This window comes from Papio anubis, chromosome 10 (assembly GCF_008728515.1).
Source record: "Papio anubis isolate 15944 chromosome 10, Panubis1.0, whole genome shotgun sequence".
NCBI lineage: Eukaryota > Metazoa > Chordata > Mammalia > Primates > Cercopithecidae > Papio > Papio anubis.
Window position 1 is genome coordinate 24,747,913 of NC_044985.1, and position 23,226 is coordinate 24,771,138.

Sequence of the window (23,226 nt, forward strand, 5' to 3'; positions counted from 1 at the left end):
CACACATACATAGTGATAAATTAACAGTAAGAAGAGTGAAAATAGAAAATATAGAAAATAAAAAACAGGCGACAGAGCGAGACTCCACCTCAAAACAAAAAAAACAGATGAGTAAGATATATATTTTAATAATACACTTGAAAATATGTAAAATAAGTTAATTCTTAGAGAAACGTGTTAGCAAAATTGACTTAAAAAGAAATAGAAGGCCGGGTGCGGTGGCTCATGCCTGTAATCCCAGCACTTTGGGATGTCAAGTCTCGTGGATCACCTGAGGTCAGGAGTTCAAGACCAGCCTGGCCAACATGGTGAAATCCCGTCTCTACTAAAAGTACAAAATTATCCAGACACGGTGGCACGTGCCTGTAATCCCAGCTACTCAGGAGGCTGAGGCAGGAGAATCTCTTGAACCCGGGAGGCAGAGGTTGCAGTGAGCCTAGATCACACAACTATGCTCCAGCCTGGGTAACAAAGTGAGATTACATCTCAGAAAAAAAAAAAAAAAAAAAGAAAAAGAAAATCTGAAATGATATATAAGCATTACAAACATTGATTTAATAGTAAAATTATACCCTCCAATCTAATGTGTAAAAAAGAAAAACTTACAAGACTAAAAGTAATTTAACAAACTGGTACTTGGGTTATCTACATAGACTGCTGCCAGTCCACAAACTTTGTTACTAGTCCATAATGAAGTCGCATAGTAATTGAGAATATTAAGAAAAGTTTACACCAATTATAACAGCAAGACCACACCCATTTTATTGGGCAAAATTGGAAGTCCAAGAATTATCAAAACATCACACATGGAGTGCTTCCTATATACTATAATTATTCTTAAACTTTTCTTTTTGAGATAGAGTCTTACTCTGTTGCCCAGGCTGGAGTACAGTGGTGTGATCTCAACTCATTGAAACCTCTGCCTCCCAGGCTCAAGCAGTTCTCATGTCTCAGCCATCTGAATAGCTGTGATTACAGACATGTGCTACCATACCCAGTTAATTTTTGTATTTTTAATAGAGACAGTGTTTCTCCATGTTGGCCAGGATGGTCTCGAACTCCTGGCCTCAAGTGATCCACTCGCCTTGGCCTCCTAAAGTGCTGGGATTACAGATGTAAGCCACCGGGTCCAGTCATTCTTAAACATTTATAAATCCCAATTTACACAGTCCTCACAAAGCCTTATGAGGTGGGTGATGTCACCCCCATTTTACATAGGAAGAAACAGAGACACAGATAAATTATATAATTACCATGCCAAAGTCACACAGCTAGTAAGTGGAGAAGAAGCAATTTGACCCACGATGGTAGCTAGTGTTAGCAAAGATTTGGAGAATGAGGAACTTTCACAAAGTGTTGATGGTAGTGTGTATTTCTACAACTATTTTGGAGATATATTTCGCTATAATAGACTTAAACATGTGTAAATGAAGATGCACATACTCTCGAATATGTAGTTCAACTTGTTTACATTTTCATATGTAGACATCATAAGGCCATTTACTACAACATAGTTTGATATAGCAAACCTTAATGGCCACAAACAGAGGAATGGCAAACTGTAATCTTTTTATAGAGGATAATGTTACAGAGCAGTTAAATCTCAAAATCATATTTATGAGAAAAAAAAAACAAAACAAAACCTAGTTTCAGATGGGTTATATAATGTACATAACTTGTGTACATATAAAAGCATAGTGTTAACTTTTGTTTAAAAACACAAACTGTAAGGATAGAACAGATACACCAGGCTCACAAAAGAGGCTGACTCGGGAGATGGAGAAATGCATACACAGAGGGCTTCAAAGTTATCTAATGTTTTATTACTTTCAGAAAATCATTTAAATCGTGCATGACATATTCTAAATATTTAAAAATATTGTCTGTTGAATACATTATTCCCACTATTTCCAAACATATTTGAGTTTATAAAATGAAAAGTGATTAAAAGCACATCTGTTTTCTTTGAACAATGACCTTTACATTGACTATCTTATTAAAACTGCTCACAATCTTTTCGAGTTCTTGTATCCTTTATAGTCATTTTATGTTGAGAAAACACTTGTTTGATAAATATTTACTGAATCATGCTTGACTAAAATAAAATGAACAAATAAACTAGTTTACCAAAGATCAAAAATCAAAGTGTAAATTTTCAAATGATTTGTTATTCGAACTCTTAATCTAGATCTCTTCTTCAAGCACCTCCGCTTTCAAGATCTCTGTTGACTTATTAGATTACTATTTCCCCTTTGAGAAAATGAAGTTGTAATGAATAGTCCAATATGTTATTTCATAAACCAGTGGGAAATCATGAAGATAGAATTTTAAAATCTCTTCTTATAATGGTTTTTACTTTAATTAAATGAAACCTTGTAAAAAAGTATTTGGAGATAAAATAAATGAAGAATTTTCTAGTTTGTTTCCATCTTGACATAGGTATATTAACCTCCTTTAGGGCAACTCCATTTAGAATGAATATAAATAATATGTGAAGTAACCATTCATTTTTACTGTTTTCTAACAATTCTTCCAGTATACCAGCTTCTGTCTCATAAATGACTGAATTTAACAGCTCAAACCAGCATATTACCCTCTTAATAGAGAAGTGGCCTGAAATCTTCCTCCTTTAGCACATCATAAGAGATGAGATATGTACAAAATAAAGGAGGTTACAATTTATACTTTGTAAAGTGATGAATTTCATTTTTAGAAATCTAGTGCATTACAAGAAGCTTTTAGAAAACACTCAGAAGACTGTTATCTTCTATGTACAATTGTCTTCTTTGTTTTTCTTTTAGTCCCACTACAGATTTGCAGAATGATTTTTATCAGACAGACTATGAAAGCAGCAGATGAGTTGTCTAAGAAAAAGAGTTCTTCAGATCCTTTCAGGATAAATTGCTATTACAACCATACAACCAGCAATTCTGTGTGAAATCCCCTGATTCTTTACCATATATATAATATCATCAAACAAAAAGTGATATTACTGTTACGATGTTTTCTCTCCTGCTACTTCAGAGTTTTTACTGTATTTTCTGTTCTTACATTTAAGAATTTATTTGAACTTTTCCCTCCCATCATCAGATACATTTATTGCACACAGTAGCAACTTATGAAGTGGTAAATGGTATATTATTTATCTGGCCCAATATATATCATGACTTACTTCCCTCCATTTCTCCATCTATAGCCATATTGGGAATGAATGATAGTTAAATATTTCTGAAGTATAATATATAGGTAGGCAGAGGAAATAGAATCTATAGAATGAAGGCCGGGATGAATTTTCAAGTATTATTCAAACTATACATATACAAGATGATATCATCAGCTATCTTTCACATTTTTTTAAGAGCCAATTTTTGTTTCTCTCTTAGTAATCACTTTCCCAAGTATTTCCGGATTTTTAAAATATCTCTGCTTTGTATGTCAAGTTCGTGATTTGCTTTTTTAACTCACCAATTCTTTTAATCAACAAGTTGTAAGAATCTTCATTCGGGGTGTGTGTGAGGGAGAGAGAGTGAGAAAGAAGAACATTCATTCAGGTAAGAAGTGGAACAACAACAAAACCTGCATTTCTAGGATATAGTCCAGTGTCTTTTACTAGATTTAAATATTTTTGATTGCATAAAAGAATAAATGATAATTATAAAAATCAATGAATGAATAACAAGCCTAGAAGATCCTAAATATGATGAAAATGATTATGCGAGGAAGAAGAAATATGCAAATAAATGAATCAAACAAAGGGGTAAGTGAGGGAAGCAGATGCACAAAGAGGACTTGTTCAACAGAGGCTTGTTCAACAGAGGACTTGTTCAACTGTGGATGAAGTTCATAGATGGGCAACTGGATGGAGGCGATATCTGAAATGTCTAAAGTTTAGAACATAGTGTTGATTTCTACAAATTAATAAGAAAAAGCAGTAATCTTCATAGGAGAATGACCAAAGGAAATTAAGGTTAGTGAGTATATGGAGAGGTGCTCAAACTCATGAGAAATAAAACAAATGCAACAAAAGCAATAATATATCATGTTACTCCTATATATTAGGGAGAAAATGACAGAGTGGATAATTTTGAGAGCTGCCAAGGATGCGAGAACTTAGATAGTGTACTGTCGGTACAGATGTAGACTGTGCAACCACTCTGAAGAGGAACTGGTTCTACTTAGTCATTGTAAGTAGAAGCACATTCTGTGATTGTTACTGGTCCTAACGGAATTTTTATCCACATCTATAAGAATGCAGGTAAATGTATGTGTATGGAATTATCATTTGTGCAGAAAGTTAGGAGCAACTTGAGTGTATTTACATGGCAGAATGGAAAAGCATAAAAGACGCGTGCACGCTCTATGACACTACCTAGTGATTAGAAGTCATAGAGTAGGTGTACGGTTCATAAAGACAGTGCTGACTAAAAACGGTAAATGACAGACTGTAATATGTATAATACCAGTTACATAATTTAAAAGATATGTATGTAAAACAACAACATAGATTTTATAAGAGAATATATGAACTACATTGAAATGATTTCCTCTAGAGACAGAGGTAAGGAAGAGGGGTAGACTTTAGAAATAAAAGTTAAGAAAGAAAGAGAAACCAAGGGAGGGCATGAGGAAAATAAAAAATCTCACATAGACCCAATGATAATACTGTGCCAGGAAGTGAGGAGTGTAATCAACTCAACCCTTCCTGCATGATCTTCAAAAGAGAAAGAGAAAGAGAGGAAGAGAGGTCATAAATATGAGAGTAATTGAAGAGAAGAGAAAGGACCCAACTACTTAGAGGAAGTTCTTACATTCAATAATCATTTGTTGCAAAATTTTCAAATGCTTCATAAGGTATATAAAATATTTTGACTCAATCTCAGCTTTTATGAAAGTGGATGCAAGTGGTAACAAAAGTAAGGTCACAAAATGTTGACTATTCAAAGGCATCATAGGAGTGTGTGGGCTCACAGCACAGACAAACTGCCTGGGTCTTTGCAGTATTGTGTAAATGCTCCTGCTTTGAGGTCAGTAAGAATAAAGTTCAAAACCTTTGCTCTAACATCTCTTAGCCACAATCTCTTACCCTGAGCAAATGAAGTAACCTTTCTGGGTCTTCATTTCCATAGATATAAAATGAGAAATTTAAGACTATCTGGTTTCTTGGAAGTAATAAATAAATGATCATACTTTAGGTGTTGGGTAAATGGTAGCTATTCACAATTATAATAATTAACTTGAAGAAATTATTTGTAGATAAGGGAGTTTTGAATAGTGTAAAGGATTCAAATTTCCAGGGGGAATGTGGAAGATATTATTAAGTCATAGATGATAGTAAACAGAATATTTGAAGATGATGATTAAATGAAGAGATATATATGAAAGCGCTTTACACATTCTTAGTCGTGCATATACTATCATTACTCATGATGAAAATGGCAATAATGTGCCTAAAGTCAAAATCCACAGTGAATGATGATGAAACATCATGTTGGAGAGGGAAAATGAACAAAAATGAAGAAAGCTCTGAATAGCAGACAGAAAGGTTTGAGGTTAATTTCATAGATAATAGAGAGATAGTTTTAAAATCTGGATGGAAACTGATATGTAAATCTGTCATTCTTTAAAGAGAAATAAAAGAATGGATGATCGGATTTTAAGTCCCCCACAGCTTCATTCCCCTGATGGCTTCACTTTTATCACTCACTACTCCCCAAGGCAGCAAATCTGCTTATCACTTTACTTTTCATCTTGACCTCTTTCTATTAATTTTCATTTCATTTTCCTGAATCCAGATTTTCCTCTCTCTGTCAGTAAAAATACTATGTTTTTTTCAGTTTCAATATCCTCCTCCTCAAAAACTGGAGAAACAAGAAGATAAAAACAAATTTGCTAGAGAGAAGACTGCCATCATCATTAGAACATATGTATCTCCTGGCCTGTGCTGTGGTGCAGATGCTACTTAATTGTAGAAAGAGATCTGAATCCAAGAAACACTGTGAAGAAAAAATTAAGACATGGAGAGAGAAGGCAGCAAGAAATTTGACAAATCAAAGATAAGTTGAGGTTGTGAGCCCTGAAGACCAAAAACAATACTGCAGCTATTGACAGAATTACTGATAACTGAGGGAGAAGACAAAGGGTACTTTTAGCCAACTAATCTTGAGGTGACCTGATGATACCTGGGGAAGTAGAATTAGATAGTAAGAAAAATGATAGGCTGGGCACGGAGGCTTACACCTGTAATCCCAGCACCTTGGGAAGCCAAGACAGGAGGATCACCTGAGGTCAGGAGTTTGAGACCAGCCTGGCCAACATGGTGAAACCCTCTCTCTACAAAAATACAAAATTTAGCTGGGCATGGTGGTGCATGCCTGTAAGCTACTCAGGAGGTTGAAGCACGAGAATCACTTGAACCTGGGAAGCAGAGGTTGTAGTGAGACAAGATCGTGCCACTGTACTCCAGCCTGGGTGACACAATGAGACTCCGCCGCAAAAAAAAAAAAAAAAAAAAAGCTATAGCTGGAGATGTAAATGCCACAGTAATCATATCTGGGGTGATAAGGGAAGGTTCAGGGTAGAAAGGAGTTGTCCAAGGAAATACACATAGAGGCATGGGAAAATTAAGCTTTGGGTAGTGGACACAGTGTACCAAAACACAACCATTATATGTACGCATTTTTGTGCTTATATTCACAATCTCTTTCCTAGAAATGGTTTTAATTAAAAAATAAATATAATTTTAAAAACCTAAAAATGAAAAAAAATTAGAGAATAAGAACTAAAAAAAAAACTAATGCGAAAATACAACCTGATTCAGTCTGAGATAAAAAAAAAACAAAAAACAAAAAAAACCTATAATGTTATTTGCAATGTTACTAGAAATATGCTTCAAATTTGCCATTGGGCTGCCGGATAAACAGGAATGGAGCCAGAAGAAAATGCAATCGAAACAGGAAATTTTCCCTGACCCCTTCACAGGACTTGGACTTGCGAAGCGGGTGGCTCCTTTACTCAGCCTACAGCTCTCAACCCCTCGCAGGAAGGGGAGCACACAGGTGAGTGCTTGCAGGGGCCAGAAGGAATGCTTCTGGGCGCAGGCAGGAGCAGAACTCTGTGTGGCCCCTAGAGCCTCAGAAGGCATGTTACAGTGCGCTCTTTTACTTTGCTGTCCATGGGTGGCTTAAGTGTTTAACATCTCAGTGTGACAACTCCCTGTATCCCGAGCTCTTATTGGGTGTCAGGAAGAATCAGGTTGCACAAAGAATTGAAGATGGTAAATGCAGGGGATTTTATTGCTGATGAAAATGGCTCTCAGTGGAATGGAGAGCTGAAAAGGGGATGGACCAGAAAGGTGGTCTTCCTTGGGAGTTCAGCTGTCCCAGGCCAAATTGAAAAAAAAAAGTTTTTCAAATTATAGCCATGATTGTTCCATTCCTTTTTCCCCTTGAATTTTCTTCCATAGTTCTCACATCTTTTTTTTTTTTTTTTTCTACACGCTTTCCTTTTCTGATTCTTTACAATCTGGCTTTTGTTGAATTGCAGAACTGATTCTATTTCCTCTAAGTTCACCCCTAATATCTTATTAGTTAAATAAAATGACATTTTATTTAACTAACACCTCTTCTGCAAGGTCCCGCCATCAAGCCATCCCTCTGAAGCCATCCCTCTGAAGTCAAGCTGCTTCTCACCAACGTCAAGCTGTTTTTTTCTTTTCTCTTCTTCTCTGCTGCTCTGCTGGCAGTGGAGCCTGGGATTTTTATGAGCACAGGGTGGGCCAGGGTGGTTCTGGACAAGGCAACATTCAAGCAGGAAAACAGGGGTATAAAGTTCTCAATTTGGGCTGCGGGTCCAGGCTTGAGGGTGGGGCCCTCGTGGGGAACCTACCTGTTCTACCCAGTATTTCCCTGCCTCCTATCCACATCACAATCAGTAGCATATTTTAGGTGGTCCTAAAATAAATCAATACTTCAGAGAGAGTGATTAATAATTGAATTACTATAATTATTACTAAATGGATTAAATTATTAATAAATGAATTAAAGAGGGAAAATGTAATTGAGTATTGAGATATATGAGAAAACTGAGATTTGAGATACATTAAATAAAAAATAAAAGTTATAAAAGTAGCATTTATGAAATATCATTTTAACTAATAAGATATTAGGAGTGAACTTAGAGAAAACAGAATCAGTTCTGCAATTCAGCAAAAGCCAGATTGTAAAGAATCAGAGAAGGAAAGAGTGTAGGAAAAAAAAAAAGGGATGAGAGAACTATGGAAGAAAACTAAAGGGGAAAAAGGAATGGAACAATCATGGCTGTAATTTGAAAAACTTTTTTTTAATGTTTTCTTTTGAGACGGTTTCACTCTGGCTCAGGCTGCAGTACAGTGGCACAGTGATGGCTCACCGCAGCCTCAATCTCCTGGGCTCAGCCAATGCTCCCGCCACAGTCACCTGAGTAGCTGGGACCACAGATGTGCACCATCATGACTTGCTAATTTTTAAATTATTTGTAGGTAGGGAGTATCCTTATGTCGACCAGGCTGTCTTGAACTCCTGGGCTCAAGTGATACTCCTGTCTCAGCCCTCCAAAGTGTTGAGATTACAGGTGTGAGCCACCATGCCCAGCCAAAACACTGCTATCATCATTTTATTTTTCTATTTAATGTCAACAGCGATAAGGACAGGTATTGCATTCAATAGAAAGAAAATATTTTAAAAGGGGAAATCAACGGAAGATGATGGAAAAGAGAAAATGAGCAAGAAAAAGAAATTTGTATTTTTAAAGTCCAGTAGTAACTAGTCAGTTCATTTTTATTGAACTGTGAAATTGCTGATTTTCTTTTCTTTCTTCTTTTTCTCTTTTTTTGAGACGGAGTTTTGCTCTGTTGCCCTTAGGGTTGGAGGCAGTTTTATCTCAGCTCACTTCAAGCTCTTTGCTTCCCTGGTCAATGCCGCATTCTCTCCCTCTGCTCCTCTTGAAGCCTCCTGAGCAGCTGGGACCAGCAACTCCACCACCACCCTCCCCACCACGCCTGCTGGTTTTTTTTTTGAATTTTATAGAGATGGTTTCACCCATGTTAGCCAGGATGGTCTCAACTCCTTAACTGATCCGCTCAGCTTCAGCCTACCAAAGTGCTGGACTATAAGCCGCATACCGCACTGGCTGAATGAGCTAAAGAGGCAAGGAACAAAATACAGAAATAAAGTTTTTATACTTTTGTTTTTTTTTTTTTACATGCACAAAGTGCACTATACCTTTCAGGAAGAGATGAATTACCAGAAGATAAAATTATCCACTTAAAAATGTTTCATTGTAACTTAAAAGATGAAATACACTTTTGCTTTTCTATAAAATTATGAACAAAATCAGATGGAAAATAGCCAGCAACTAACAGAAAAGAGAAATCATTGCACTGCCAGAAGTGATAGCTCTGAAATAGTGATCATGCGGCGGTTTGCAAGCTACCTCGGAAGCAAAGTCTCTCCCGGACCCTCTCCTGCCTTCCTGTTTTTCATGCTTCATTCTCTCCTCAGGCAAGCCATAGTAACTAGAATCTCTCTTTCCCAGAGCGAGTCATAGAAACCAGCAGTCCCGTTCCCCAAAGCCAGCCATAAAGCCTAAAACTACTATTTTAACCTTCCCAGACTATGATGGTTAATATTGAGGGTAACTTAATTGGATTGAAGGATGCAAAGTATTGTTCCTGGGTGTGTCTGTGAGGCTGCTGCCAAAGGAGATTAACGTTTGAGTCAGTGGACTGGGAGAGGCAGACCCACCTTCAATCTCGATCAGTACCATCTAATCAGTTGCCAGCACAGCTGGGATAAAAAAGCAAGCAGAGGAGTGTGGAAAGACTAGATTTGCTAAGTCTTCTGACCTCTATCTTTCTCTCATGCTGGATACTTCTTGTCCTCCAATATCAGACTTCTAGTTCTTCAGCTTTTGAACTCTTGTACCTGCACCAGTGATTTCCCAGGGGCTCTCATGCCTTCAGCCACAGACTGAAGGCTGTACTATTGGCTTTCCTACTTTTGAGGTTTTGGGACTCAGACTGGTTTCCTGGCTTCTCAGCTTGCAGGCAGCCTTTTGTGGGACTTCACCTTATGACTGTGTGAGTCAATTCTCCTAATAAACCCCCCTTCATGTATTTATCTATCCTATTAGTTCTGTCCCTTTAGAGAACCCTGATGAAGACACCAACCTTTTTGTTTAGGAGCTGGCCATAAGTAAATTGAAGATGCTCATTCCAGAGGTGGTCTGCCCCGTATCTTGGAGAAAGGAATGCTGCCCAGACAGGTTCTGAAGAATTGGAGCGGACAGGCTGTGCTGGATCCCCCCAGACATCTATTAGCATTAGATCACACCCTTTTTGTCCAATCATATTTCTACACATCTGTCCATACTTCATTAAGCCTAAGTGTAAAAAATGGATAGTTTTTCCTCGATCTTTGGGTCTTCATTCTGAAGGTTTCTATGTCACATAAAACTATCATCAGGTTCCCATCCAGGACTAAGTCCAGGGAACTCAACCTGGTTAGTGTAGGTCCTGGGGTTCCCCTGCTGAACCATCTGGCAGCTGAGCCATAGGAGAGATGTGGGCCGAAGCACTAGTATAGGAAATGGTGCCCTCGGTACTCAGGTGGAATGGGCATGCTAAACTGCTGTCTCCCAGTTTAAGGACTGTGGGCTGACCAAGTTCCTCTTAGAATTGCAGACACTAATGAGCAATCTCAGGACCATCGATTTGTCCAACAATAAGATGGAGAACCTACTGCCTTTGCTGATACAGAAGTTCACTGGGCTGAAGAACCTATCGCTGAACAACATAAACTGCTCTGCCTAATGAGATTATGCAATCCTAAACAAATCTAGAGATGCTATGCCTAAACAGCAGTCACCCGAGAAAGTTGCCATCTACCTTTGGGCAACTCTCTACCCTCAAGACCCTGAGCCTCTCTGGGAACCAACTGGGAGCACTATCACCCAACTTTGTAGCCTAGGCCACCAGAGGTGGTGGACCTTTCCAGGAACCAGATTCGAAGTATACCTGACATAGTAGGAGAGCTGCAGGTCATCAGACTCATCCTCAACTGGAAGAAGATATCTCAGGTCTCAGTAAAGATATCTTGCTGTCCTTGCATTAAAATTCTTTACCTAGAAGAGAACTGTCCTGAGCTCAGCATGGTTTCACAGAGCATCTGCAGTGACTCCCATATCTGTCCGCTTGCTATGGAAGGTGATCTTTTTGAAATAAAGAAACCTCAGGAACTGGAAGGTTATGGTAAGTACATGGAGAGGTTCACGGCCACCAAGAAGTTTGCATGAAGTTCTCCAGGTCTATGGGAACCTTACAGGATACTGACTTGGAACCTGTTGGAGTGTGGCTGATTGAAAGGCTCCTGTTGTTGTGAAGGGGTATCTGCAATAAGAAGATGATACTCCAGGAGATTATGTTTTTACTCAATGATCTTCCCCCCCCCCCCCCCCTTTTCAGGGATCTTCTCAACAAAGCTAAAAGAAAGGAAATCAGGAGACAGGAAAAGTTCTCCATTTGAGCCATGGGTATGACAGTGAGCAAGGTTGGTCTTCAAAATCATCATTAGTTTGGCATTAAGAAATCAGTACCTAGCTGCTATTTTTATGGTGAGGGAGTGCTGCCTGGTAACAGAATAACTCCACACCACCGCTTGAAATTTCATTTAGTTTCAATGTGTGAGCTTTCATAAAGTCAATTGCCATTTCATTTCTATGTTAACACTTCATATTTTTATGAAATTCAAATAATTTGTGAGAAGATGGTATAGTTAATCTAAGGATTTATTATTTTATTCCAGTCCGTCAGTTCAATTGCAGTGCTTATACTTGGAATTTAGGATTTACATAAATATGGGACTGTTTGTCTTGATTAAAAGCACGCTTTGTCAGAGAAGCACCAACACAACACTAAAAAATGTTCCCCAAGGCTGCAGTAGCAAATTTTTTACTATTTCAGGCGACTTATTGATAGAGGGCTCTGAGGAGCTAAAACTGGATATGCAATACTTATAAGATAAAAGCTATTTTAATAATCAGCATTTTCTTAAAGATTTGTTAGAAATAATGTCTTCTTTCTGGTAATCTTTCCTCCTTTTTGTATTTATAACTCTACTAATCAAATTATCTATCAATAAATAATTGCTATATTTTAAAACAATAAAACAAAAAACTATGATCAAATAAATTTGCTATGATTTTCTCTTGTTAACTGGTCTTTGTTATAGGAGAGTCATCTACGACCCTTACAATGGGGAGGAAAGCAAACACCTCCTTTCTGCCCCTGCAGTTCTATTCTGAGCTGAGGGCAGAGGGGTCAATTCCATTAGGTGAGTTATCTCTGTCTCTGGTCACCTGTATTTGAATGTTGAATTACTCTAACATTAAACGTAAGTTGTAATTTATTTCATATGATATATAAGCACTCTAAGACATTCAATCATTTTGTTATCTGTATCCAAAACAAACATCTGGACATCTGGAGCCAATTCTCCTGTGAAATATGATCACAAATGTGTCTGAGGTCAATATTTGATCTATTGCTTTTTCATCTGAAACACACAGACGAACGAAATGACTATTAGCGTCACAACAAATTGCTGCTTTTCAGCCTCTCAAGCCGATTACTTTGTGTGAGAATATTGAAGAAGAAAGTGTAGAATAAACATCTGCTAAACTTATGCTGCGGGACTCAAATTTTAATGGTCATAAGAAAACTACTACAGAAATAATCACAAAACAAAACAAAATTTAAAGTAAAAGATTAAAATAATATAATAATATCTGAAAGAATATATTTATTAACTGTATATTATTTTCCCAGAAGTGGACTGGATATTATTTAAAACACAAGAGAAAAGTCTATGACCTGAATTCTAACCTCAAGGTTTGTATTATTTTATTGTAAAGATAAGAAATAAGAAGATATCTAGGAATATAAAACAGCCGATTAAAAATGTGATCAGACATATTCAAGAACAATATATTCTAGACATAGAAAGAAAAAATAAATGGAAAGTAAGGATATCTGGAAGAAGACTTGATTTATGAAAAAAGACTTGAGTGAGTACGTCTCAAAGAATATCCAGGATTTCTGGAGATGAAGCGAGGAAAGTACACTCTAAGTGGAAGAAACAAAATGAACAGAGGTTCATAATGTATGGGTTCTTAGCAGTCTGATGAAGCACGTGGACTCCGCAGAAAGTTGTGGTTTTTAATAATTTTTTTAATTTGTATTTTTGTGAGTACATAGTAGGTGTTATAGTAGTATATTTCTAGGTTATGTGGAGGTCTGATAGATAAGAAAGCAACAATATGAAAGGGGCTCCACGTTGGGGAGGGCTCCAAGTGGGGAAGAACAATGAACAATCTTTCGGACAGGTGGCTAATCTCATCATAAACAACGACCTCCTTGTCCTGTGGCCACAATGACCTCATTCCACAAGTAGCTCCCTCCAGCACCACCATATAAAATGTTCTTCCAATTCCTGCCTCTTTGCAGACAGCCCTGTCTCTGCTGTGCTGCCTGTTGCAACCTTGCAATGTATTTTCATGCTTTCTCTAATAAATCTGCCTTTCTTTACCTACAACTGTCTTGGTAAATTCCTTTACCCCCTGTGTCAATGGCCCCGGTTAGTCACTACCTATGACAAGTTACATGAAATATTGTGATATAGGCATGCATTATATGATAATCACACAGGGTAAATACGGTACCCATCACCTCAAGCGTTTATCCTTGTGTTACAATCCAATTATACTCTTAGTTATTTTAAAATGTACAATTAAGTTATTTTTTACTATAGTCACCCTGTTGTGCTAGCAAATACTAGAAAGTTTTTAGAAGTGCAAAAACAGTAAGAATAAAGTTTTTTAAAAAGTATAGATGAGAAAACATTGAAATGTAGTTATTGAAATTAAGTAATGTTTGAATATAATAATAAATGTATTTATTTACTTAAATATTTATTTTGATGTCATGAAATTCAAACTTCATTTGATAGAGTATTTTAATTATTATTCTAATTCCTTTTTATCTCAGGAGAAGTTTAGGAGATATTTCCCCACAGAGAGGATTTTATTAGTATATTCAATAATAAGATCCAGCAGTGGGTCCAAGGAGTCCCACTATTGAATTAGTAGTGGGTTGCAAAGCCTGAACATAAGTGATATTTTGAGATATGTGCAGCAACTATAATGGGATATGAATATGTCTATTAATTCTATCAGCAAATTCATAGTTGCTGCTAATGACTTCGGTGGTCTGTGGCATACATTCACAATGGAAAGAAATACTAACTTTCAGTTAGAAGTTAAAATAATGCTATAATATTTTCCCAAACAAAGTTTCTGAATCTCTTCAATTTTATCCATGGACTTCTAAGTTTCCTGTGGACTCAGACTAAGAATCTAGAGAAGTGGATGGAAAGCGATACTTCTTTAAACACCCTGTGGGTGTGTGGTACAGTAACAAGTCCTTCATACTATTCTTACAACATGCTAGAAGCAGGAAATGGTTATAAATGGGCAATGTTACTTGGAAAATGAGAAAACTGAGGCTCAACAGTATTATGTAATCTGCCTAGGGTCACATACAGAATGAATATAAGTTATACAATTAGAGTTTGAATATCCTAATCTAAAGCCTTTCTTTGCCTTTCCCACTGTGAAAAACCACCTAGAGAATCCGCAGAATGTTTTAAATAAGCAGTTAGAAGATAAACACAACCAGAGCAAGAAATTGTTTTCAAGAGCAGTAGAAATAACAACAGGGAATGTGGGGTAGGACCCCCTAAAAAAGCATACACAGAGAAACAAAGCAAATGCTTTTGCATATACAAAAACAAGCCCATCTGGGATACGATCATAAAATCAACGTTTCAGGAAAAAAATAATCTGATGGTAACAGTTCAATGGATTGCAAAGGTAAGGATTATTATATTATCTCTCCAGAAATTTTATAGTAGGTCTAAAATAATACATAATCGTTAAATGCTTTATCTAAAATGAGTTGAATCCTTTTATTAATTTTCTGAAGCAGTTTTGGGGTTTGGTTTTTTCAAGATCTATCCTTAAATATAGCAACACACACAAAATAGTTACTTACCAACACTTGTACAACTTTCACCATCTACATCCAGCTTCCAACCTTCATAACATGAGCACTTTACTGTGTGCTTATGCTGCTCACACACTTGGCTGCACTTTAGATGGTTGCTACAGTAATCCACAATTTCACATGTTTTATTGTCTTTGTTGAGTTGAAGTCCTTCAGGGCAGGAACAGACAATTCCTCTTCCAGGAACAACAGAACAGTGGTTGCTACAGCCTCCATTGTTCAGCGAACATTCATCTAGAGGGACAGATTATAGGTCTTATCAATTGCTTTCCTCAGTTAAATACTAATCATTGAACTCAATTCTCTAAGCCTACAATTAGCCTACAAATGAAGATAAGAAAGCCCTCTTTGGCTTATTTTTTCTTCAGGGATTGGTATAGAAATGATAGAATTCATCCAAAGGCCAAATTTAATTCTATATGATAGAAATTGTAAATGGAAGATTTTCATTTCTATAAAACTTGGGAGTATAGTTTGCTTTACCCCACGGACGTAAAGTGAGCTCAGTGTTTCTATCACAACTGGAAAGATTATGCTGAGCCTTTTAGCAGCTGTGCAAAATCATTTGTAGAGGTCTTCCAAAAAAGATGTATATACCATGATGATCTGAATATTAGACATATCTTGATGTTAATAAATTAACAAGTATATCCATATACACATATATGAATATATATACATAATGTCTATGTATCTTTTGCAACACTTGTACAGTCTATTTTGGAGTTATAATGTAGAACGGATTACTTTTTATCCTTTACTGGCTGTGGGCATTTATTTTTAAGTTATGTGAATTGCATATCGTGCCCCATATATTGGTTAGTAGGATTCATTCAATGACGCCATGGAGACATCGTAAGCAAAACACTAAAAAGAAAAAAAAGTTGTCCTGGTATTTTGGCTGAAATAATGAGCAATAGTATTGATTACACAGAAAATACGATTGATTATATAGATAATATGATTAGTTTGTAAAAAAGATTAGCTTTTTAAACAGCATTTAAATATACAGCTGTCCTTTAAATATATTTATTTATTATTCTACTTCATCACCAAATTGTAAGCTCCATGAGAGTACAGAAAATATCTCTTCTGTTTACCAGTGTATACCTAATATTGAGTAACGAGTTAAAAATATTTGATGAATTTTTTAAAGTAGAAAAATTGTATAAAAGCACACATTATCCTACATTTTAGTCAGAATTGTCTATTTGAGATAATTTCAATATGACACTCTTATAACCTTGAAGAAAATGGCAGATAACTGTCTTTGAAACCACACCATTACCTACCACTGTGTACCATTAGGTACATAGTAATAAGGCTGAAAGAAGCTTTGTCTTTCTTGGCTTTAAAAATATTTTCAAGTGGATTTCAAACCGTATTTAATTGTGTATGTTTTGAGATATGCTAAAAAGATTACTGTCTAATAATTGGTAAATTGCAGTAATATTTATTTATATAATGCAAATATTTCTGATTGTCTATGAAAATGTATCTAGTACAAAAATTGGCCTGAAATGTAAGGCTTTTAAAAACATCTACATTTTAAAAGCTCTGTATGAGTCAACTCTTCTTCATATAATGTCACCATCAATGAAGCTACAGTAATAAGAAAAGGAAAATGATTATATTAACTATTTTCTCTAGCAATTCAAGTTTCATATTATTTTGAAGAAAAAAACAGGTTCAGCTCTTGGTTCCTCCAAATATGTTTCTCACCCATAATCAAAAGCATTTCAAAACAGCAGTCATTTCAAAGTATTTGCCCCATTTTAGTTCAATTGACATTCTTTTCCCAGAAAATAACTGTAAAGAAATGTCATTGTGCCCAGGAGGCTTAAAAAAAAAAAAAAAAAAAAAAAATTGTTACAATGCTTTTAGCTTATTTCAAATGTCACTGTTTTCTCAGTACCAAAGTGTCTCTTTCTATTACTATCTGTGGAATGAAGTCACAGATTTTAGGTTAAATGAAATTCACTTTGAAATCTGAAATTGAATATATAAATTTAACGTCAAAATTTGCATAATTAGAACCTGTTAATTCTTACTTAGCCCCAAACCTGTCATGAATCCTGCAACTTCTTCTAAATTTTTTTATTACCTGACAAAGACTTCTTGACCAAACACTAGTCAGGATCCTCTAAATTCTCTTCTTGGCGAGACCTCAGCCTTGGCCAATAAAAACTGCAGACTCCCAGCACAAACGATTTCATCCTGTTGCCCTCACCTCCACCGCACCCCCCACCCCCGTGCCCCTGGGCCAAAATACATACTGAGAGACTTGAACAATCACTAGCATATTGTCCAACAGTTTAAATGTATGTCCCTCGAATGACCCCAGCCCCCACATTAAATTGCCTGCCTGAGAAAGTTCATGATAATAGGCAAATATGTCCTGAACCTTCTCTTAGAGCAGTTGCTTTAGAAAGCTTGCAATTATAAATCCTTTCTGTGCCTTTTTGAGATGTAAATCTTCTACTACCCAGAACTGCCTTCTAAGGAGCCGAGAGCTTTCTTTTTGAAGTGCAAACACCTGAGAAGGTAACTCTGCTTCTCATTCTCCCTCCCAGCCCAGTGGGTGTCTTACTCTCACTTGCTGCCACTGCCTCTTGTCACAAAGATGAGAGAAGTCTGTTTTCCCCTCCAGTTAAGCACTAATTATCAAACCCAGGTGGCGTAATCTTGTGGCGCAGCCCCCTTAACCCCCTTAGTGGCTTTTCCTTAGCACACCCCAACCTTCAAAAAGTTTCCAGTTTTTAGTTTCATGAAGTTGAGCTCAGTTCACAGTGGACTCTCTATCACAAGAGTTACTAATGAATAAAATCTTTACTTACTGTTTTACTAGTTAGCATCTGGTTTTATCTTTGATATATTATTATAACAAGAATCAATATAACTCCATTTTAGAGTAATTAAAGTCTATTTTCGTTTGTTTCTTAAGTGCAAATCTTTTTTCTTTTGAAAGTATTTAAAAATTTCCCTAAAAAAAAAATATTCTGTTCACTAGAATTAGAAGATTTACATTCTTGGGTTCTCCTTTTCCTCATATACATTGCATATAACCATGGAAAAGGCAGTTTAATCTTTTGGCCAGTATTTGCTTTCTGTTTTCATTGTTCTAACTCTTCATGACTTCACCTCTGAAAGAGTGGGGTGTGTAGTTCAATATGACACAATGCTGCAATCATGATAAAATTGTCTTTTTACCTCCTCTGGTACTTCCACACCAGATTCCTCCTTATAATCTATTTCAGTCTCTATAATCTTTTGAAATGTTTGGGCAAAGCTCTTGAAGTAATGACTATATGGCTAGATAAGAAGTGGTTTTCAATTCTGAAGTAGACAAAGAAATTAATTAAGAGGAAATTCCCTCATTACTCTTTTACTTTCCTAATTTGGAAAGTGAAGAATAGGAAAATAAGGTTGAGTTTTTTTATCATTGTCTTCATTTTTCTCAATGGGTGTACTTTCTGTCTTTTGCCTTTTATTTCTTTAACTTGAAGGATGGGGAAAAGGTAGAAAAGTACTAATATTTTTCAATAACTGTAGGGCATCAGGCATTATTATCATGATTACCTGATAGATAACCATTGCCTCTATTTTAAGAAAATCAAGATTTTAAGAAATTAAGTCACCTACTCAAATGACTTAATTGAAGAAAAGAATTTAAGCTTGTTGAAGTCTAGTTCTTCCATAATTACATTATATTTTCTTTTAAGCGTATTGATAATTTCTTTTAGAATTGTATTTACAACCTTCATGAGCAAACCTCTCACCAACCACTACAAAGAATGAGCTGGGCAAGAAAGAAATGAATACAGAAAAATGAAGTTTGTCATCTTTTATTTATAAATTTTTTGCTCAATTTTAGTTTTAGTTTTTTTTTTTTGTTTTTTTTTTTTTCTTGGCTGAATTTTTTTGTATAATTTTAGCCTAATCGAATGAAGACTGTTGCATTCACTGTTTCAAGGTTAATTTATAAAATCATGACTTAAAAAAAGACATTTTCCCACACATGTTAAAAAATCATCCTTTTTTATATCATTCAGTATGCTATTAATGCTAATTTGAGGTCAAAATATAACTTTAGGCTTCAATATAGTTGTCTTTCCTACTTTCAATCAGTCAGCTTCATTATTTCCTAAAGTCATTTCCTCACAGCCTCAAGTCATCTCATTATTGTTCTTATCATTCTGTAAACTGTTCTTCATTATCTATTGATGTCACCTTCAGTATTATCTAGAAAACACTTTTAAAAAAAATCCCTTTACTAAATCTCTGATCTCCCGAAAGAGAAGGAAATGTAATTTTCTTTTGTATGTGCTGGTTGGTAAGAAAGATTGCTAGTCAACGTGATTTCAAAGCTCATTGAAATCATTTTAACTAGATAAGGCATACTAAAGAAAGCAGTTGTATGAAGACTAAAAACTTGCAGGAAAATTATATTAAATTGGGTAATATTCAATTGGTTTTATTACCCAGTCTCTTCCCCTTCCTAAAAATCAGTTTCTATTGTAATGATCAGAAGGCTTAACAAAATATGTAGGGTGGTGGTGAGCTCTATCCCACAGATGAGGAATAACAAGCTTTCCTTGTTCTGAGTGACTCACTTAACAAATAATCAGTTCAACTAGGGGAACATCATTGGCCATCCAGAGATCTAAATGATGAATACAGCTCTTCAATTAAGTGACCTCAATATAGGCTAGCTTTTCCTGTCTTATTTTCAGAAATTTCTGATCACATTTAAGACTTTTACTGCAGCTTTAGAGTGTCTGAAAAATGTAGATAAGGTTCAGTGCTAAAAGCTACATTTAAAGGGAATGAAAGGAATGAATGCTACTATATTAAGTAACAGCAAGTGAACTAAAAGGTTGTAGTTTTCATGGAGAAGACAGTGCAATTAAACATGCAGTACCACAGAGATCGCCTTCATCAGAGCCATCAGGACAATCCTTTTTCCCATTGCAGAGTTTCTCTGGCTGCAGGCAGACTGAGGTGTCATTAGCACAAGGATATTTGGGTGGTCCACACAAGAAACTGTCACAGTCATCTTCATCTGACTGATCTTCACAATCAATGTCTCCATCACATACCCATGCTTTGTTGATGCATCTCCCTTAAGAAAACAGAAATAGCATCTGTTTGATTTTTGTGATTAGGTCATTGTGATAATGAGCGGCCATTATTGTCTTCAGTCACCAGCAGAATTACTTGTCTTCAGCAAAAGAAAACAAAATCTATTTGCTTATTATTTGACAGTTTATTTTCATGACGGCATCTGAATATGTCTTCTCCTGGTCTTAAAGTGCTCTCAGTGTTTGAGCTTTGATATTTTCTTGAGTTTCAAGTCATTGCTCTGCTCTATTTAAAAAGTATATATACATATAGACAGAATTTATAGCATTTTTTATTGTTTTTAGAAGAAAAAAAGAAAATAATTATTGTTTAACCAGCATGATTCAACAGTAACAGTGTGAAACACAAAGAGATCAATGTTCATTGTTACCGTTTTTTCGTTTTGTTTTGTTTTGTGATGGAGTTTTACTCTTGTTGCCCAGGCTAGAGGGCAATGGTGCGATCTCCATTCACTGCAACCTCTGCCTCCTGGGTTCCAGTAATTCTCCTGCCTCGGCCTCCCAAGTAGCTGGGATTACAGGCATGTGCCACCATGCCTGGCTAATTTTGTATTTTTAGTAGAGATGGGGTTTTACCATGTCGGTCAGGCTAATCTCAAACTCCTGACCTCAGGTGATCCACCACTTCGCCCTCCCAAAGTACCGGGATTACAGGCATGAGCCACCGTGCCTGGCATTGTTGTCTATGTAGATGTTTCACTGCAACTTATTCCTCCTTTTGAAGTTGTCTTTTACTGACTTCTTATTAATTATCTTTTCTAGATTATGCAATGTTCAGGTGCAATACAAATTTTTTAAAATGTACCTAAAGATAATACTAGTTATTGACTGACTACATACTGGCATCTTATAAAAATAAGTGGGGCAAATACAAGGGAAATGGAAAATATTACATTGTATATATCCAAAAGTCATTATGTATTTAAATGTCTTAAGTCTTACAGGCAAACACATTTTAAAATAATTAAAATATATATGCAAAAATGTTTTATTTATAAAAATATATTAATTTTTTAATTTTTATTTATTTATTTATTTATTTTGAGACGGAGTCTCGCTCTGTCACCCAGGCTGGAGTGCAGTGGCCGTATCTCCGCTCACTGCAAGCTCCGCCTCCCGGGTTCCCGCCATTCTCCTGCCTCAGCCTCCTGAGTAGCTGGGACTACAGGTGCCCGCCACCGCGCCTGGCTAATTTTTTGTATTTTTTTTAGTAGAGACGGGGTTTCACCATGTTAGCCAGGCTGGTCTTGATCTCCTGACCTCGTGATCCGCCTGTCTTGGCCTCCCAAAGTGCTGGGATTACAGGCTTGAGCCGCCGCGCCCAGCCAATAATTATTTACATTACTATGTCAAATAAAAAATATAATCAGTTCCATAACTAAAATACATTTGAAGATATTCAACATTGATAAAAATACTCTTAAAACAAGAATTGACAGATACTTCACTAGATTTGATATAAATGGAGAAACATTATAAACTTTTGTATTAAAATCATAAATAAAACCAATAATGTTGTTCTGTAAATACTACCTGGCACAATTAGGTAATAGAAAGAAATGAGGTATAATATTAGAAATGAGGTATAACATTAGAAAACAGTGTCATTACATGTTAGTATAACCATATAATTATAAAATCAATTAAAATTAAATAAACTAAGAATTCAAAAAATAGGTAGCTAGTTTCAAAAACAACAGAAAAATATATTTCATATATAGAGACAGCATATACTAGAAGAAAAGGTCAACTAAAATTTTATCATAAAAATGTATTTTGAGTTAAAATGCACAAGAACTATATAACATTCATACAAATCCAAAATTCTACAAATAATCTGATAAAAAGGCTTGAATAAAGATATTATTTGGTCTTGGATTAGTAAAGATACTAATTTTCTCTTAATTTAAACAATCCTTTCAAAATAGTAACCATATTAATGAAACCCTCCAAGCTTATTTTAAATTAAAAAATAAAACCAGAAAAATCATTCAGAATCTTACCAAAAAAAAAAAAAAAGAGGAATCTTAATGAGTAGAAACTCTATATATTCCAACTATTTAGAAGTAGTTTAAGGTAATAGTAGTTAAAATACATTTTGCAAATGAATATCAATAAAGATATTAATAATTAAAGAGCACAGAGACATTAGAAATAGGTCTATCTATGCATATGGCTTTTATATATGAAAAAGTTGGCAATTTAAATAGCAGAGAACAAAATTAATGATGCAGTATCACCTCATTAGCCAATCTGGAGGATAAACAATAAAGCTGAATCTCTACTTGGCTTCTTATGCTATAATATATTCTAGATATATCAAAGAGGTAATCATTTTAAAATAAGAATAAAAATACAAACGTTAAGCTGAATTTTATAAACATATTTTATTCCATATTGCAACAACAAACTCCATAGACAAAGTCAGTGGACAGTCAATAAGCCAGAAAAAATATTTCATCCTATTTTTAAAAATATTTCATTATATGACAAAAAGCATATTTTTTAAACATACAAGGGTTCTTTTAAATCAATAAGATAACAATCAATCCAACTGCAAGATTCATAAAGAAACGGTTCACAAACATGATATTCAATATCCCTTTCAATTAAAAAAGGTAAACTAAAATAACCAGTTGACATCCTTCCTACTCTATTAGATCAATATCAAAAAGTTGGATAATGCAAAACTAGATCTGACAAGGATGTAAAAAGCAGCACAAATGTTGAAAATTGTGATAATCTCTCTCCAGGGCAATGTCAAGAAATCCAGCAAATGAAACATCTGTCAACTCATCACCACAGTAATTCTAATTTTAGAAAATGTTTTCATAAATATATTTGCACAAATGCACAAAGATGCTAGGATATCTACTGCTGTTTTGTATATATTAGGGAAAGGAAAGTAACAATTTAAATAATTACTGCAAG

At 35.5% G+C, this 23,226-nt stretch overlaps 1 protein-coding gene and 1 pseudogene across 3 annotated transcripts in view; one reads left to right on the top strand and one right to left on the bottom strand.

The window, feature by feature from the left end:
- The window catches only part of LRP1B (LDL receptor related protein 1B), a 1,950,491-nt gene that overhangs the window by 666,235 nt on the left and 1,261,030 nt on the right, over positions 1-23,226 (bottom strand). For all 3 annotated transcript variants that reach the window (XM_031651763.1, XM_031651762.1, XM_031651761.1), the window contains 2 exons: positions 20,076-20,276; positions 15,143-15,388 (listed from right to left, as the gene is read on the bottom strand). In XM_031651763.1, coding sequence (XP_031507623.1) covers positions 15,143-15,388; positions 20,076-20,276 — 447 coding nt within the window. The remainder of the gene's footprint in view (positions 1-15,142; positions 15,389-20,075; positions 20,277-23,226) is intronic.
- On the top strand, positions 3,698-11,328 carry LOC116269127 (annotated as a pseudogene).